Source organism: Mustela lutreola, chromosome 7, assembly GCF_030435805.1.
Source record: "Mustela lutreola isolate mMusLut2 chromosome 7, mMusLut2.pri, whole genome shotgun sequence".
In the NCBI taxonomy this organism is placed as follows: Eukaryota; Metazoa; Chordata; class Mammalia; order Carnivora; family Mustelidae; genus Mustela; species Mustela lutreola.
The window spans coordinates 124,113,199-124,131,262 of NC_081296.1; the positions used below are offsets into that span (position 1 = coordinate 124,113,199).

An 18,064-nucleotide genomic window follows, 5' to 3' on the forward strand; every position below is an offset into this window, starting at 1 on the left:
AGACGGATGGAGGGACCAATAGATAAACAAAATCTATTCAGAATTCCATATTCCTTTCCAGCTCTTGTGCTGTTGTTCTCGGTATTTGTCTGCACACTCTCTTTATTTACTCACATGTCACTCCTTAATCTACTCCTGTTTGGCTTGCACACCAACTGACTGACTGTAAGCCTTCTTGTCAAGGTCACCATTGACCTCAGTTTTAGAAACTTTGTAGTCTTTTCTTATTTGACTACCTAGTAACGTTGAGCAGATATTGCCTCTCTCCTTGGCTCATGAGACACCACACTCCCCTGGCTTTCCTTTTCTTTGTCACTGTCTTTTGCAGCCTCTTCCCCTTCTACCCAGGGGTTCCTCTCAGTTCAATACTAGGTACTCTTCTCTCTTTATGCTCTCTCCCCTTTATGCTGGTGATTCCTCAAAATACATGGCAACCCTGACCTCTCTTCTGGACTCCAGATCCAAACATGCTCGTGATGTACTTCCACGTGATGCTCTCATAGATTGGTTGAGCTCAACATATCCAAAACTGAACTAACCTTCCCCTGTCCAAATATGCTTCTCCTTCAGTATGTTGCTGTTTCGTGTGTGATAGATTCTGCCCTTACTGGGTCTGGGGAATGTATTTCTACTAATTTTTAGGAATTTGCTGAGTACAAAAAATATATACTTTTAAAATAACAGTTTCTGCTCATGGTATAATATTCATCTCTCTGTGTATTCATTAATTGAATAATTGAACAAATATTAATTGAGTACTATGCATTGGGTATTGTACTTAGACCCTAGAAATACAGTGGTAAACAACAAATTCCTTGCCCTAATGAGCCTGTATTCTGGAGGTGTTTGTCAAATATGCCTATAAGTAATTATTTCTAGATTACAGTTTGCCAGACTGGTGTGTATACAGGATAAAATTGGTTTATTGTTAAAATCTTTAAAATCTTTTATATGATAATGGACACTTTACAAAGTTGATACTTTTCATATGTTCTTTTCTCAGTCGTAGAATCTGATAAATCCCTTGAGATTCTGAGACTAAGACAATTCTAAATATTTACAGGCTAGTATTTGTCCTTCATAGAATCTCATGAGAGTACAATTTAGCAAACATTTGTTGAGTTCCTACTGTGAGTCAGACATTCTGCTGGTATTGGGTATATGATTCTAACACTGAAGACTATAAAGATATTTAAAGGGGGTCTGTTTTTATCTGTTTATGAACAAATAATGTCAAAATGATACATTCATGTCCTATTAGTTACCCTGTACTTGTATATGGCATATACATTCTGTGTTTTTACAATTTCACACTGAACATTTTTTAAAAAATCACAACAGATTATTAATGTAAATCTACAGGTAGCTAAATAAAACTAGCAGAAAAATAATGTCCCCAACACTTAAAATAGAAGTATCTAAACTAATCATACTGCCATGGTAGCTGTACTTTAAAGGAAAGGCCTATGGATTAGTGACTATTTTCTCTTTCCAGAAAATAGAAAAATGCACCTTTGCTTAGTAAAGGGGATGTTATTCATTAATTTTTTTGAGCATATAAGTGGCCTTTGTGTATAGTGGATAGGACATGTATTGGGTCTTTTTCAGGTCTCCCCTCTGTAGCTGTGTGACACCGGGCAAGCCCCAGTCCTTAGCCTCTCGGTCTTAGTTTCTTCTTCTGTAAGGTAATAGCTGTCATTTCTAGTTTATAGGATCATTATAGCCCACAATCAGCTGATGCTCATGAAAGTATGTTCTAAAGTGTGAAGCAGTAAAAAACACCGGCTTCTACTTTTAAGACATACTGTTCAAATTTTAGATTACCGTGAGCAAAACTAAAATATGCAAATGAGAATCTTAAATTGCTCTCCTTTGGGGCACCTGGGTGGCTTAGTTAAGCGTCTGCCTTTAGCTCAGACCATGATCCCAGGAGGGATCGAGCCCATGTTGGTGCTCTCTGCTCAACAGGAAACCTGCTTCTCCCTCTCTCTCTACCTGCTGCTCTGCCTGCTTGTGCTCTCTCTGTCTCTCCGTCAAATAAATAAATAAAATCTTTAAAATAAAAATTACTCTCCCTTTTTGGATTTGTAGGAAAGTTTTAAATTATGCCTCTCTTTAGTAAATGACTAGTTAATAATACCATTTGCAGTATTTTGCTGTTGTGACATTTGCATCTCAGGATGCCTAGGTGAGGTTCAGGATCCTTAAAGAGCATGTTTGCTTTAGGAATCGGATAACCCTACTCTCTGAGAAAGCTTTTGTTCCTTCTGTCCCCTGTCCTGGTGTGTGTTGACAGATCTTTTCATTTGTATATGCTCCTAAAGAATGTATTAGGTTGGGGTGCCTGGGTGGCTCCAATGGTTAAGCATCTACCTTCTCCCAGGTCATGATCCCAAGGTCCTGGGATAGAGCCCAGGACCCTTATCCACTTGGGCTCCTTGCTCAGCAGGGAGCCTGTTTCTCCCTCTGCCCGCTGCTCCACCTGCTTGTGCTCCCTCGTGGGCTTGTTCTCTCTCTTTCTCTGACAAATAAATAAAATCTTTAAAAAAAAAAAGAAAAAGAAAAAAAGGAATGTCTAGGTCTCTGTAAATAAGTCCTATCAGTTATTCGCCAAAATCAGTGACTCTAGGATAATTTTAGTTATTTTAGGGTAAATGTTGAGATGGAAGTGTTGGGAAAATAGGAGATCTAGAAACCAGTCAGAGCATTTTTCCATTGCCCCAGTCTTTCTTCTACTTAAGCAGTATTACACAATATACAGATGCTAGCACATTAGTTTCTGCCATTTTTGGTAGAGTTCTTCTGCCAGATATCAGAGTGGAGTCCTTACATTTGGACAGGAGGAGGGGAGGGAGACAGACAGGGCTTTGGCCTCAGATGTCTGCCTCACAGATTGCTTTATAACTTTTCTTACAGTAGAAATTACTGGCTATGGTAAGATTTACTGTAATACTCTTTCTAATTTTAAGGCAAGTTCAGTGCACAAGTTCAGAGGGCAGGTTTAATGTAAATGACATCACAGTGCAAGTGGGGACAGCTTTTTTTTTTTTTAAAGATTTTATTTATTTATTTGACAGAGAGAGAGATCACAAGTAGGCAGAGAGGCAGGCAGGGAGAGAAAGAGGAGGAAGCGGGCTCCCTGCTGAGCAGAGAACCCTATGTGGGGCTCGATCCCAGGACCCTGAGATCATGACCTAAGCCTAAGACAGAGGCTTAACCCACTGAGCCATCCAGGCGCCCAAGTGGGGACAACTTTTAAGTGGAGAGTCTTTTCACAGAAACTTCTGTAATATTGTCCATTTGTTCAAATCAGGTTTAAATATATATAATTTTATTTACTTGAAAATTATATTTAGCAGTCACATTTTTCTATATTAATATAGAATGTATTCATCTGAAAATAGATCATTTTTATCTATTTTCTAAAAAGAAAGACAAGGTACTTAAAAGCCATGCTGAGTGTCAGGGACTTTCAAAGCCTTAATGGGTATTTAGCAAAAAATATTCGGGAATATTAACTAACATTGCATAAGTTTGATTGATAAATGCTTATGTCTTTCAAATTTCTTTTTAATTTTTTTGTTATGAAATATTTAACTATAATAAAAATGTTTAAAATGATACAACAGAATCTGTGCACCCACTATTCACATATACAGTTATAAACATTTTGCTTTTTTTCCCACTCATTCAGCAAACATCAGTTGAATAGTCTGCTGTGATCCAGGCACTGTTCTATCTGGCATTGGAATCTAGCAATGAGCAAAATAGACAAAAACAAGTAAATAAGTAAAATACGTATGAAATGTGTTAGATAGTGGGAAGTTACAAGAAGACAAATACATTAGGTAAAAGGGATAGGGAATATCAGGGTGAGAAGAGGTTGCACTTTTTTTTTTTAAAGAGGGGGTGGATAAAGGCAAAGGGAGGGGGAAAACCTTAAGCAGGTTCCATGCCCAGCTCAGAGCCCAACCCAGGGCTCCACCTCACAACCTTGAGATCAGGACCTGAGCTGAGATCAAGAGTCAGACACTTAATGAACTGAGCCACCCAGGTACCTGAAAAAGTTGGACTTTTAAAATAGGTTCAGGAATGGTGTAGCTGAGAAGGTGACAGTTGAATAGAGACATGAAGGAAGGGAGAGTCTGAGCAATACCAGTATCTTAGTAAAGAGATTTTTAGGCAGAGAGATTAGCATGAAAGATGCAAAGTGGGCTGTTTGTGGAATAAGGAGGAATACAGTGTAAGTGTACAGAATGAGTGAGGCTCAGAGTAGCAGGAAGTAAGGACATGGAGGAAGGATTGTACAGATCATGCAGGGCGTTGAAGACTGTGGTAAGGACTGTGATTTCTTTAAGTGAAATGGGGGCTATTGGAAAGTTTTGAGTAGATGAATGAGATGATCGGACTTGTTTTAGAAGAGTGATTCTGTTTGCCAGGCATGATGTTCTTGTAGTGGGGCAAGTCTAGATACATGGAGACCAGTTAGGAAATTGTTGCACTAATCCAACCAAAAGATGATAAGGCTTTAGACAGTGGAGTGGCAGAGTAAATCGCAATATGTAGTCAGATTTTAGATACATTTTGACATTAGAGATAATGAAATTTCTTGATGGATTGGACATGGGATTTGAGAGGGCAAGAAGAATCAGGGGAGCCCTAAGGTTTTTGGCCAAAGTGGCTGAAAGAATGAAGTTGCTATTAACTAGCATGAGGTGGGCTTCTGATGGAAAGATTTCAGGTAGGTAGATGAGTGCATTTAAGCAGCTTGAATTTGAGACTATTAGACTTACAGAGATGTCAGCGGGCGATAGGAGATCTGAGTCTAGAGTCTGGGGGAGAAGTCTCATGTAGAGATATAAATGTGGAATTTTCCAATATGTAAGTAATATTTAAAATCACGAAAATGGAGGAGAGGGGCACCTGGGTGGCTCAGTCGGTTAAATGTCTGTCTTCTGCTCAGGTCGTGATCCTGGGGTCCTGAGATTGAGCCCTGCGTTGGGCTCTCTGCTCAGTGGGGAGTTGCTTCTCCCTCTCATTCTTCCTCCCTGCTCTCTATCTCTTCTCTCAAATAAATAAATAAACTATTAAAAAAAAAAAAAAGGAAATAGAGAAGTGTATCAACAGAGTAATTACAGATAGGAAAGAAAAAGGGACCAAGCTCTGAACCCCAGGCCTCCCTGATTTGAGTAAAAAGAGGAGAAGGCGCCAGCAAAGGAGACTGGGAAGAAGGGACTGGGAAGCTGGAAGAAAATGGACAAACGTGTTGTTTTGCGAGCAGGTGAAGAAATGTTTCTAGGATGAACGCGATCAACTATGTCAGGTACTGTTGTTAAGGACAAATAAGGTGAGGACTGGAGATTGAGCATTGGCTCAGTCTAAATCTCAGGAGAGAGCTAATGGGAATTGACACATTGTCCTCCAACCTAAGCAACTCGGGAAAAAGGAATAGTGAAATCGTGTGAGGAGGATGCAGAGATGGAGTGGGTCAAGAGAGGTCTTTTTAAGGTAGAAATGACAGACATCATATGCTGGTTGACACATTCCTGGAAAGGAAGTAGGGGTCAATATGATAATGGGGGGGGGGGGAAGGTTGCTGGAATGCTGACCTTGGGAGGGATAAACTCAGTGCATAATTGGGGAAGCTGCCCTTAGCTAGTGGCCTCATCAGTTTATCCTTGGGAAGAGAGAAGGGTGAGTTGCTGGGCCCAGATGCACGTGACTGTCAAGAAGCAATAATGGGAGCTTACGGAAGGTCTTTTCTGATTGCTTCTATGCTCTCACTGAAAGTGAGGAAGGAAAAGGAGACATTGGAGTTTGAGGAGAGAGGAGACAATATAAAATAAGTAGCCACGTCAGTGGGAAAGTGAATGGATTAGGGAATGAGTGTTTTTGCTGGACAGCATTGAAGGCCCACTTGAGGCTCATGGTCTTAGATTTAAAGTGAAATTGGTCAGCCTGATTCTGTTTTACTCCAACCACATTTAGTTTAACAAGTGCAGGCAAAGAGTAGTAGATGGTGGGTTGAATTTAATCCTGTTTTAGTACCCCTACTTCATATGTATATATCCATAAACTATATATACTGTTAGCTTATGTTCCTAAAATGTGCGTAAATGGCATATCATATTGCAAAGTATTTTGACTTATTTTTGAAATGTATCCAAGTTGATAAATATGAATCTGTTTCATTTATTTTAGCTTCTGTATAATACTTTAAATGAATTACCCAGTTTACTTCTCCATTCTCCTGCTGAGATACATTTAGGTTTCTGTGTTTTCTTAGTGTTGCAAGTTTTTTCAGATATTACTGATTTCCTCAATACCTTAAATATTCTAAATACCTGTCATTTGTAATTATATACTTTATTTCTTTTCCAAGTCTTCACTTGTCTTTAATGATATTTTTGCCATCATCAGATTTAATATTTTAATAAAATCAAATTTACTAATCTTTTCATGTTTATATCCAATTATTTTTAAAAATTTTAATTGTGGCAAAATACAAATTTTTAATTTTAAAATTTTAAAACAAACATTATCATTTAAACTATTTTTAAGTGTACATCAATTGTATTAACTATATTCACATTATTGTGCAACAGGTCTCTAGAAATGTTTTATCTTGTAAAACTAAACTCTATACCCATTGAGCAATAACTCCTCAGTTTTCTCTCTTCCCAGCCTCTGGCAATCACCATTTTACTTTGTGTTTCTGTGAGTTTGACTGCTTTAGATACCTAATATAAATAGAATCATACAGTATTTATCTTTTGACTGGCTTACTTCAGTTAACATAATATCCTCTAGGTTCATTAATGTTATAGCATGTGATGGGATTTCCTTCTTTTTTAAGGCCAAATAATATTGTAATATATGTATATATCATACTTTGTTTATCCATTCATCCACTAATGGACATTTGGGTTGCTTCCACTTATTGGCTGTTGAAAATAATGCTACATTGAACATAGGTATACAAATACCTCTTTGAGATAATGCTTAAAGTTCTTCTGGATATATATCCAGAAGTAGAATTGCTGGATCATATGATTATATTATTTTATTTCCCCCATGATAATTTTATTTTTAATTTTTTTTGAGGAACATCCTTAATGTGTCCCATAGAGGCTGCACCATATTCCATTCCCACCAGCAGTGTGCAAGTGTTCCAGTTTTTCCACATCCTCACCCATACTTAGTATTTCTGCCTTTTTGATAGCAGCCCTCCTAATGAGTATGAGGTAATATCTCATTATAGTTTTTATTTGCATTTCTCTCATGATTAGTGATGTTGCACGTCTTTTCATGTGGTTTTTGGTTTCTTGTTTATCATCTTTGGAAGAATGTCTGTTGAAATTTTTCGCCTGGTTTTTAATCAGGTTGTTTGCTTTTTTCTTGTTGAGTTGTAGTTCTTTATATATTCTGAATATTAACTACTTACCTGATATGCAATTTATAAATTTTCGTCTTGTTCTGTAGGTTTTCTATTTTGTTTCCTTTGGTGCAAGGAAGTTTTTAATTTTGATATTGTCCCATTTGTCAGCTTTTGTTGCCTGTGGTTTTGGTATCATATCCAAAAAATACTTGCCAAATCTAGTGTCATGAAACTTTCCCTCTGTTTCTTCTAGGAGTTTTATATTTAGGTCTTTCACTTAGATCTTTAGTCCATTTTGAGTTAACTTTTGTATTTGTTGTAAAGTAAGGGTCCATCTTCATTCTTTTGCATGCAGTTGTCTATTTTTCCCAGCATCATCTGTTGAAGAGACCATCCTTTGCTTATCCTTTGCTTATCATTTCATTTATTTATGGTCTACTTATTTCAGATTTTCTATTTCTTCATGATTCAGTCTTGATAATTGTATGTTTCTTGACACCCTTGTTGAAGATCATTTGACTGAAAGCACTGTAAGGTTTATTTCTGGGCTCTGTATTTTGTTCCATTGCTCGGTATGTCTGTCTTAATTCCACTACAAAGATGTGTTGTTTACTGTAGCTCTGTAATACATTTTGAAATCAGAAAGTGTGACACTGCCAACTTTGTTCTTCTCTTTCAAGTTTGTTTTGGCTATTCAGGGTCCCTTGAGATTTCAAATGAGTTTTAATATATTTTCTTATTTTGCAAAAAAACGACGTTGGGATTTTGAAAGAAATTACATTGAATCTCTAGATTACTCTGAGTTTGGTAGTATGGACATTTTCAATATTATATCTTCTAATACACAAGCAGGTGATGTCTTTCCTTTTATTTCTATCTCCCTTAATTCCTTTCACAATATTTTATCATGTTCATTGTCAGGTCTTTTGACTTATTGTTTAAGTTATTTCCTGATCATTTTATTATTCTTGATGCTATGTTAATTGAGATGTTTCCCCTTAATTTTTTTTTGGATTGTTTGTTGTTAATGTAAAGAAATGTAACTGATATTTGTATATTGATCTTATATTCTGTAACTTTGTTGTATGTCCTGATTCTAATCGTTTTTTTGTGTGGAATCTTTAGGGTTTTCTACGTATAAGATTATGTCATCTACAAATAGAGATAATTTTATTTTTTCCTTTCAATTTTGGATGTCATTTGTTTGTTTGTTTGTTTGCTTTTGCCTAACTGCGCTGGCTAGGACATCTAGTTCTGTATTGAATAGAAGTGGTAAGAGCAGGCTTCCCTTGTTCCTGATCTTAGAGGAAAAGCTTTCAGTTTTTCACCATTGAGTATCCTGTTTACTGGGGGATTTTCATATATGGCCTTTACTATATCGAGGTAGTTTCTTTCTATTCCTTCTTTGTTGTGAGTGTTTTTATCATGAAAGGGCACTGAAGTTTGTCAAATGCTTTTTCTGCATCAGTTGAAGTGATCATGTGGTTTTTGTTCTTCATTCTGTTAATGCAGTGTTTTGTGTTGATTGGCTTTCAAGTCTTGAACTATCCTTGCATTCCAGGAATAAGCCTCACTTGATCATGTCACATAAACCTTTAAATGTGCTGATGAATTTGGTCTGCTAGTATCTAAGTGGGGTTTTTCTATCAGTCTTCATCAGAAATATAAGTCTGTAGTTTTCTTGCAGTACCTCTTGCTGACTTTGGTATCAGAGTAATGCTGCCCTCATCCAATGACTTTGGAAGTGTTCTCTTCAATTTTTTGGAAAATTGAGGAGGGTTGGTCTTACTACTTCTTTAAGGGTTGTTTTGTTTTGTTTTTTTTTAGAATTTTCCTGTAAGCCATCTGGTCCTGAGCTTTTCTGGGAGGAGGTTTTTGATTATTGATTCAGTCTCCTTACTGATTATGTGTCTGTTCAGATTTTCTATTTCTTCATGATTCAGTCTTGATAAATTGTATGTTTCTAGGAATTTATCCATTCTAGATTATCCAGTTTGTTGGTGTATAATTGTTCATAGTAGCTTCTTATAACATCTTCTCTTTCATTTCTGATTTTACTTATTTGATTCTTTTTTTTTTAATCTAACTAAGATTTTTTCAGTCTTGTTGATATTTTCAAAAAACCAACTCTTATTTTGTTAAATTTTTTCTATTGTTTTTCTTTTCTCAGTTTCATTTATTTATGGTCTACTTATTTCTTTCCTGCTGCTAACTTATGGTTTAGTTTGTTCTTCATTTTCCAGTTCCTTGAGGTGTAAAATTGGATTGTTGATTTCTTTGAATTTTTTAAAACAAAATCTCTTTTTATCTCAATGCAGTAAGATATTTGGTTTTCTTTTAAAAAAAAATAACACTTTAAAATTTTTAATTTACTGGAAATTAATTTTTGTATAAAAACAAAGTGAGTATCTTATTATATCTCTTTTTATAGGTTAACCTAGTTGACTAAACTATCATCAAATAGTTAATCTTTTCTCTACTGATTCGAAAGGTAACTTCTGTCATATGTCAAATTCCTATCTATACATGACTTTCGAGTCTGTTTCTATTCCTATTTCTCTTCATTCAATTCCGTTTGTCTGGTTGCCTCCCTCTAAATCAAAATAAAAAATCTTAAAGGCTATGATTTTTGAGAGATGAGATCTTTCTCCTCTTCACATTTATCCTACCATTCTCTCTTCCTTTCATCTGACTCCTCACTGTATTCTTTATTTTTGATCTTTTGTTCCTCCATATGCATTATGGAATTGAATTTATAAATTAATCCAGAAATAACTGTGATCTTTGGATATTGAATCTTCCTATCAACTAATGAGCATAAATGAATATTCATACTTTCCCATTTATTTAGTTATTTATTTCCTTTGATAATATTTTATAACTTTCTATGCTTTATACTTATATTATTAGATTCATTTCTATTAACTTTATTTATTCCTATCTAAAAAATTAGAATATTTATGTTTTTTGGGGCAACACATAGGAATGTTTTTGATCTTGTACATAGGAATGTTGCTGAATTCATTTTCCACTAATTTACAGATCCACTTGGATTTTTTATGTAAATGACTATATTAAGAGAAAAAATCAGAACCACCTTGTTACTAATGATGGTTTTATATCTTTGTGGTCCTCATTATCTTTATTTTGTGTGTGTTTGTGGGTCAACGGTTTGGTTTGGCTTTATTGTTCTGTCACGTTCATTTGTACATACTCTTGCTTTTTACTTTAAGGCTATATGTCTTGGGTTTTACAATTTAGTATAGTATTTACTGTAGATGAATTATATTGTTAGTTTCTAGTTGTTTATTGATATAAGTAAATTCTTATGCTTTTTCTCTTTAATCACCTATGTAATTTATATTACTAGGATTTGTTGCTGAGTGTTAAACCATCTTTTAATTCTTGGAACAAACTACTCTCAGTGTTGTTGTTGTTGTTTTACACTTTGCTAGATTTTGTTTGCTGATATTTTATTTAGGATTTTATTGTCAAATTGACCTATAATTTTCTTTTCTAATATTACATTTTTCTGATTTTGATATCAAGCTTATACTAACATCATGAAATGAATTTAGAATCATAAAGCACCCGGCTAGCTCAGTCAACAGAGCATGAGACTCTTAGAATCATTTATGTAGATAGAAATCCTATTCCTCTGAATATTTCCTCTTAATGCACCTCTATAACTAACTCCTACCTCCTAAGTGAGTGTGAGTAGCTTTTCAAATACTTATTTAATTCTTTAAAAATATTTATAATAATATTTAGGTTTTCAGTTTCTTCTCGAATCAATTTTGGTAACTTATATTTTTATAGAAAATGTTATATTTTTCCTTTTTAGATTCTTTGGCATCATGTTCATAGAATTTGCTTATTTTTAAATACTGTGAGGGTAAGAATGTTTCCTTTTATATTATTAATATTATTGATCTGTAACTTTCCTCTTTTTTTCTCTTGGTCAGTTTGCTAGATATTTTGCCCATTAGTCTTTTCTAAGAAATGGTCTTTTCTCAAGCTTCTCATTTTTTCTGTTTCTTTGCTGATGTTCCATTATTACTTTGGTTTTTTGACATTTTGAGTTTTTCTTTCATATGCTTTTTCTAAACTTTCGAGTTGGACCTCCAGCTTGGTAACAATCTTTTCATTTTTAATGAAACTGAATTTTAACAACAGCTTTAGAGATTTCTCACAGGTTCTGATATATGGCATGTTTACTATTATTCTAATAGTCTAATATTCATTGTGTTTTTTCTTTGGGCCATGAATTATTTAGAAATGGGTTTTTAGGTTCTCAAATAGATAGGATTTTTTGGTTATCTTTGCATAAATGAGTTCTAATTTTATTGCTTTGTTTGGAGAGCAAACTGTATATGATCTTATTTCTGTGGAATTTGAGATTTGCCTTGTGACCTATTATATGGTTGATTTCTGTTAATATGACATGTATGCCTGACAAGAATGTATATTCTCTGTTATAAAAGTTTTATGTATTCTCATAAACATCATGCAAATCTTCTATCGCTTCACTAATTATTTTCCTGCTTGACTGGTATATAAAAGAGATATGTTGAAATGCCCATTACAGTTGTGGATTTGTCCCTTTCTTCTTGAAGATCTCTCCATTTTTGCTTTATATAGTTTAAGGCTTTTCAAAAAATGTTGAGGGCATTCAGGTTTGGAATAGTATTATTCCCTAGTGAAATGTTCCTTTTATTATTATGTAAAAGTTCTAGCTCATTTTAATAATCCTTTTTGCTGTAACATTTATTTTCCTGCTATTAATAAAAATACTCCAGCTTTCTGTTGGTTAGTGCTAGTCTGATATATCTTTTTTCATCTCTTTACTTTCAATATTTCTTTGTCATTATGTTTTAGGTGTGCCTTTTGTAAATAACATATAGCTGGATTTTGTTTTTGATCCAGAGAGTTTCTATCTTTTAACTGGTGAGTTAAAATCTGTATATTATGATTAATAATATATTTTTACTTATTTCTCTTATCTTGCTCTGTGTTTCTCTTTATCACAGTTTCTCTTTGCTTTTCCCCCTCCTTTCCTATTTAGATTATTAGGGTTTCTTTATTTCATTTCTCCGTAATGGTCTAGAAGTTTTATATACTCTTCTATTCTTTTAGTGGTTATTAGACGTGAAGTTTTTAACTGATATGCTGACTTAACAATTATGTCTGTAATTGTCATGACCACTGCAAGAACATGGAATGTTTTAACTTCAATTATCCATCTCATTTTCTGTTTTATTGTTATTTATTATTTGATCCCATGTTGTGTTATATTCCCCAAATTAATCATTATTTTGTAATTTTCATTTTAAAATTCAATACTTGTTTAGATTTTCTCACATTTACCTGTTTTCTCTGTTCACTATTGCTTCTTACAACTTAACTCTTTTCTTGTGAGTTCAGTTTATTTCTGAAGTACACTCTTTAGATGTCTTTTTAACAATGCTTAATGAATAGTAAACACTCTGTCTTAAAATGCCTTTATTTTACATTACATATTTATTGTTAATCTAGCTGTCATAGATAAATCTAGTTATGGGATGGTTTATCTTTTTATTTTAAAATAAAACATTTGCAAAAACAAAAGCAAAATAAATGTATGGATTAGGGGATTATTATAAGGCAAACTCTTAAAATCATCACTCATGTTAGGAAATAGGAATTTCCCATCATGGGTATATTTTTATTTAGTTTGCTTGGGACTTCTGCAGTATTTTCTCAACTATATCTTCTAGTTTGCAGATTCTCTCTTTAGTTGTGTCTATTCTGTTTAATCAGCCTGTTTTTTATTACTATATTTTTTCATTTATATAATTCTATTTGCTTTTTCATATCTCCCTAATCTTTTCTGTACTGCTTTGTTATTTTATGGATATTTTCCTTCCTTTATGTCTTTCATCTTTTACAGCATACTCATCTTTTATAGAATGTTGTTCTGGTATTTCGAGTTCTGGTATTTGTTTGGTGTGAGGAGTCCAGTTCTCATACTTAGAAATTTTCAGACTCCAGGGCTTTGTGTATATGAACCCTAATCCAGCTAGGCTGTGGAAATTTCTCTGGTTGTCATGTGTTCCAGAGTAGCAGCATGTTGACCAGACTTTTTCACTTTTTCACTTCCCCATACCATGGAGGACAAGAGTTTCAGGCTCTAAATCTACAAAGGGGCACAAGCCTCGGAATTTGATTTCACAAGGGGAATATTTATGTGTTTGTTTTCTAAGCTAAGGCCCTCCCTTTGTGTAGTTACAGCATAGGTCATACGCCTACCTCACTGGTTTTCTGCACCCTCTGCCACTCTCTGGCATCTAGGGACTCCCCTTTCTGGTGAGCATGGTCATAGATGGCTAGGAGTGCATTATTTACTTCTTTTTAAAAATTCAAACATTTCTAGATACTTGTGAGGAGATTTGTCAAAATTAGAATGGGAAAAAATACAGGAGGGAGGAAAAACTTCTCACTGGTGGATTTATATTTAACTTACAAATTTATCCTAAACACACAAGATTGGAATAAAACATTGGCAAATAAACACTAGGGATGATTTAACCTAGTATTTATTGAGAAATGCCTAAGAGTTTGACAGTTGAATTTGTGTTTGGATTCTTCCTTAGAAGGAAACCCGTTTTTTGTCCCATGCTCTCTGACTTTCTCTCTCTAAGAAACACTGAAACCTCCTTGATCAGCTGATCACTTAAGCACAAGAATACTCTGTATTATCTGCCAGGATGGTACAAACACTCTTGCTTTTACCATTTTTACATTCAAGTAAATTCTCATTTACAATCTTTTAACTCTGTGCTAGCTTTAATCTGTAATGTTGCTTATAACATAGAGTGGACTTAAATGGTAAGTAGGTTGATTGCCTTTTCTCCTTGAGAAGACTATTACCATAAAGATATTTTGAACAAATAATAAACAACAGAATTTAGCTCTGTTATCCTAGCCTTTTTATATCATAGTTCATAAAATATTACCTAGAAATCTTTCCTTCCCCCACTACTGACCTTCTCCTGTCATACCTCATCAGTTTATCTTCCTGATAAAATTATTTGAAAGGCATTCAACGAACCCTCCAGATAACATGTGTCTTTCTAGGCAGATAAACACAAATTGAAAAGTAAATTAGAGATATGTTTACAGATGAAAGATAAACTCTCAGGAATTCAAGGCTGATACACTGTAAGTTAAAACCTAGAGGAAGCGACACTTCCATTGAGGAAGAGGAAGCAGTTACAGAATTGCAGGAGGCTAAAATGGTAATGTTTTAAAATAACAGAGAAACTTAAGAAATGCTTTGTTCACTATTACTTCTCAGTAACTGGAATTTCCCAACACTTAGGCTTTGATTTTTCTGTCTCCTGGAATTTCAATCAAATAAATAATTATTATATTAATGTAGATACTACCTACTCCCTTCCACCACCACCACCACCCCAAAAAACACATAAAACAAACACAAAACAGAAACCTAAAGTGAATTAAGAAGGAGCTCAAAAATCACACAGAGAAGGTAGACGATACCTCGTTGAGCACTTAATGTGGTTCTGAGCTTTCCCTCTGTTGAGACAATCAAGAACTGAACCTCCATAGTTCTCATTGTCAGAGAAAGGAAGACATGGGGAGTGGTGGTGACTGTCAAACCTTTCTGGCACTTAATCAATATGATTTGTGTGTTTCCTACCCTCTTTATACTAAACTTATGAATATCTAGTGTTTTAAAGAAGAGAGTACATATTTTCTTGATCCTCATCTAGTAAAGTTAAATCATTATCTCATTCTTAGAAGGAAATGTGTATGATTTCAAAATGGTTTGACATGGAGCTGCCTATAAATGGAAATGAAAGTTTATATTTGCTAAAAAGACTAGTTTTCTAAATAAAATCTAGAGAAGCAATCAGTCAAAATTCATTATCTTTTTACTCCTAAGCCAGTTTGGAGAATTATTTTTATTTTTATTTTCAGTATATCTAAACTTGATTGAGGATATAATGTTTTAAAGGTATCTCTTAAGATGAGATCAAATAATTAATACCCTGACTTAATAATTTTCATGTTTCTTTATGTCAGCTACACAGTGATTCTGGCTTATCCGAAAAAAGGCTATTGCATAATGAATAGTGTATTAACTAAAAACACTGGTTTTATGAAGTCTGGGGTTTTTTTTGAAAAGTAATTTTGTAGTATTTCTTTTTTAATCACTCAGGAAACAGATGAATGCTTCCTAACACAAATTTTTTTCTAAGCATGTCTAACAAAGTTAAAAATTATTCATTACTTTTTATGCAGAAATTAAATAGAACCAATTTTATTTAGCTTTAATTTTTCTCATAGTTTAATACAAAATTATCATTTGGTACTGAAATGATGAAGCAGAGAGATAATATTTGATATATGGTTTATATTAGCTATTCAATCACATTATTCTACCAGGTAACACAAAAGAAAATTTTCTGCAGATATAAACATAAGTAAATTATTTCTTTTAGTTTCTAGGGATAGTAATCTTTCAGCAAATATAGCACATAAAAAGAGGAAAATTAATCTTAAACCATATTAATTATATGATGTATCATATATGTCATATGACACATGACATATATATATAATAACTAAGTAGTTTTAATACGTTTGTTACCAAAGTGTTTAAATAAATTCATTGTATTTATTTTCTCTGTGCTTAACTTGCCCCTAATAAAGTTAAGGACTTCTACTAATTCATTTTATAACATTGCTAGAGTAGTGTTCTTTACTTTTAAAATTGGTAAATAAGAGGAATGTGTATTTTTCTTAAGAACTGGCTAGTAGAAGAAGAGTAAAGTATAAATTGAAAAGTTTCTTTTAAAGTAATTTTGTAAAATATTTTAAGGGAACCAAAGTGCCTTAAAAACTTTCAGATACAGCCATAAGAATGTATTTTGTATAGAGAATTTCTTTCCCTATTTAGTATATCTGTATAATAATTTAGATATTTACTCTCCTTTATTTTATTGGGATGAGTCATATGACACGATTATTTAAAAATTTATTTTTTTTTAATCTGGACCTTTTTAAAGCTCTACAAAAGAGAAATAACTGTTTTTAAGAGACAAGCTTTTTCTAAAAGATAAACAGTTTTGCTCATTATTACTAAACATATGATTGGCAGTGCCAAACCTAAACAAAATAAGGTGGGAAAAAATACCCTTCCTCATTTTTCATCTTTGGGCTCCCTATTCTCCTTCTTAGAATTTGGTCTCTTTTTTTCCCTGAAGGTTTCCCAGTGTTTTCCCAATCTTGCCTATCTGGAAATAAAGTCTTAAAGTATTAAACAGTCCTTGTTACTCTACTAGGACTATTTGAGGTTTTACAAAAAGAATGGTACAAGAGACCAATAATTGAAATATACATACAGAGTGCAAAAAAGAAGAGCGGATGGATGAATGGATGGTTGGATGGTTGGATGGATGGATGGATGGATGGGAGGGTTTCAGGCAAAGGACGTCTTTGGACAGAACATGCAGCCAGGACTCACTATGGAGGTGATGATCTGTCCTGGTGAGAAGGGGGTAGTCTGTCAAGTAAATTCTACCACTACTTTTCTACTGTGGTGTATTTCAACCAGTAACATGTAAAATTGACTTTTTTGTCATTTGTCTGGCTTGAAATCAAATACCTTTTTGTTTGTTTGACTATTTAAGGCTGAAAGAGCATATTCCTTTTGTGGGACTATTGAATACATGGCTCCGGATATTGTCAGAGGGGGAGATTCAGGCCATGACAAGGTATGTTCTACACTTCCTTATATCTTCATAAAATGTATAATAAGAACCCTAGTTAATAACTCAGTCCAGTCTCTTCAACAGAGGCCTCTTTCTGGTATTGTCTTACCTTCATTGTTTTCTCTCCTTTGCTTTGTATACATGAACACATTATGATATCTAGTGTTTTAGAAGAGAAAGATAGACTTTGTTGATTATCTCTTCAACAGAAATAAGCATTGTAACAATCCTTGGAGAAAGAAAAAATCCTGCGTTCAAGATAGTCCAAGTTTGTTTTCCTAAGTCCTCTAAAAACCTCACTTCCCTTTGTATGTGCAAAGTGAAGATTGTAGAGGAAGCACATGAGCAGTTTTGTTATAAAATCTAGGTCACCTATTTTTTCTTTTTGTATTAAAGGGTATAGATTCTTTAGTGCCATCTTAATGGTTTTGCTGTATTAACAATTTTCTCTAAATAAGGAATTTTGGCTATTTTTTTGTTCCTCATCTTCCCCTCTCCCTCATCCCCTTTCAAAATCCCACACATTCAACCCAGATATCTTCGGTGTGGCGAATCTTTGGTCTCCTTACTAATGACAAGTCATATACTTAAAGCCTGTTCTTCAAGTTGGTGTGGTATTGGTTTGAGGCCATATGATTAGGAATCTGATTATTGATCTGTGTCATCTCAACAGCTGGTTTGCAATCCAACAGCAAAACATTCTGAGGGTCCTGGCTCTGGCGGCAGTAAGATGGCTTGTATGAATAAAATAATTGAATTGCTGCTTTCATTTGCTTCCTGGTATTCTTGGAAACTGTTTTCCCTAGCAGCTTGATAGGAATTTATAACTTAAAATTTGAAAATTACCTTCTAAGACCTAATGTAACCAATTTTTAGAGATGAAAACCTTATAGAACCTCCTAGAATT

The 18,064-nt window shown here is 34.0% G+C and overlaps 1 protein-coding gene across 3 annotated transcripts in view; it reads left to right on the forward strand.

Moving 5' to 3' along the window:
* RPS6KA5 (ribosomal protein S6 kinase A5) overlaps positions 1-18,064 on the forward strand; it is a 171,917-nt gene that overhangs the window by 108,452 nt on the left and 45,401 nt on the right. For 2 of the 3 annotated variants that reach the window (XM_059182504.1, XM_059182506.1), the window contains one exon: positions 17,077-17,160. In XM_059182504.1, the coding sequence (XP_059038487.1) occupies positions 17,077-17,160 (84 nt within the window). Of the gene's footprint in view, positions 1-12,256; positions 12,326-17,076; positions 17,161-18,064 lie in introns of those variants that run through there. The other variant, XM_059182505.1, reaches the window with a different exon arrangement.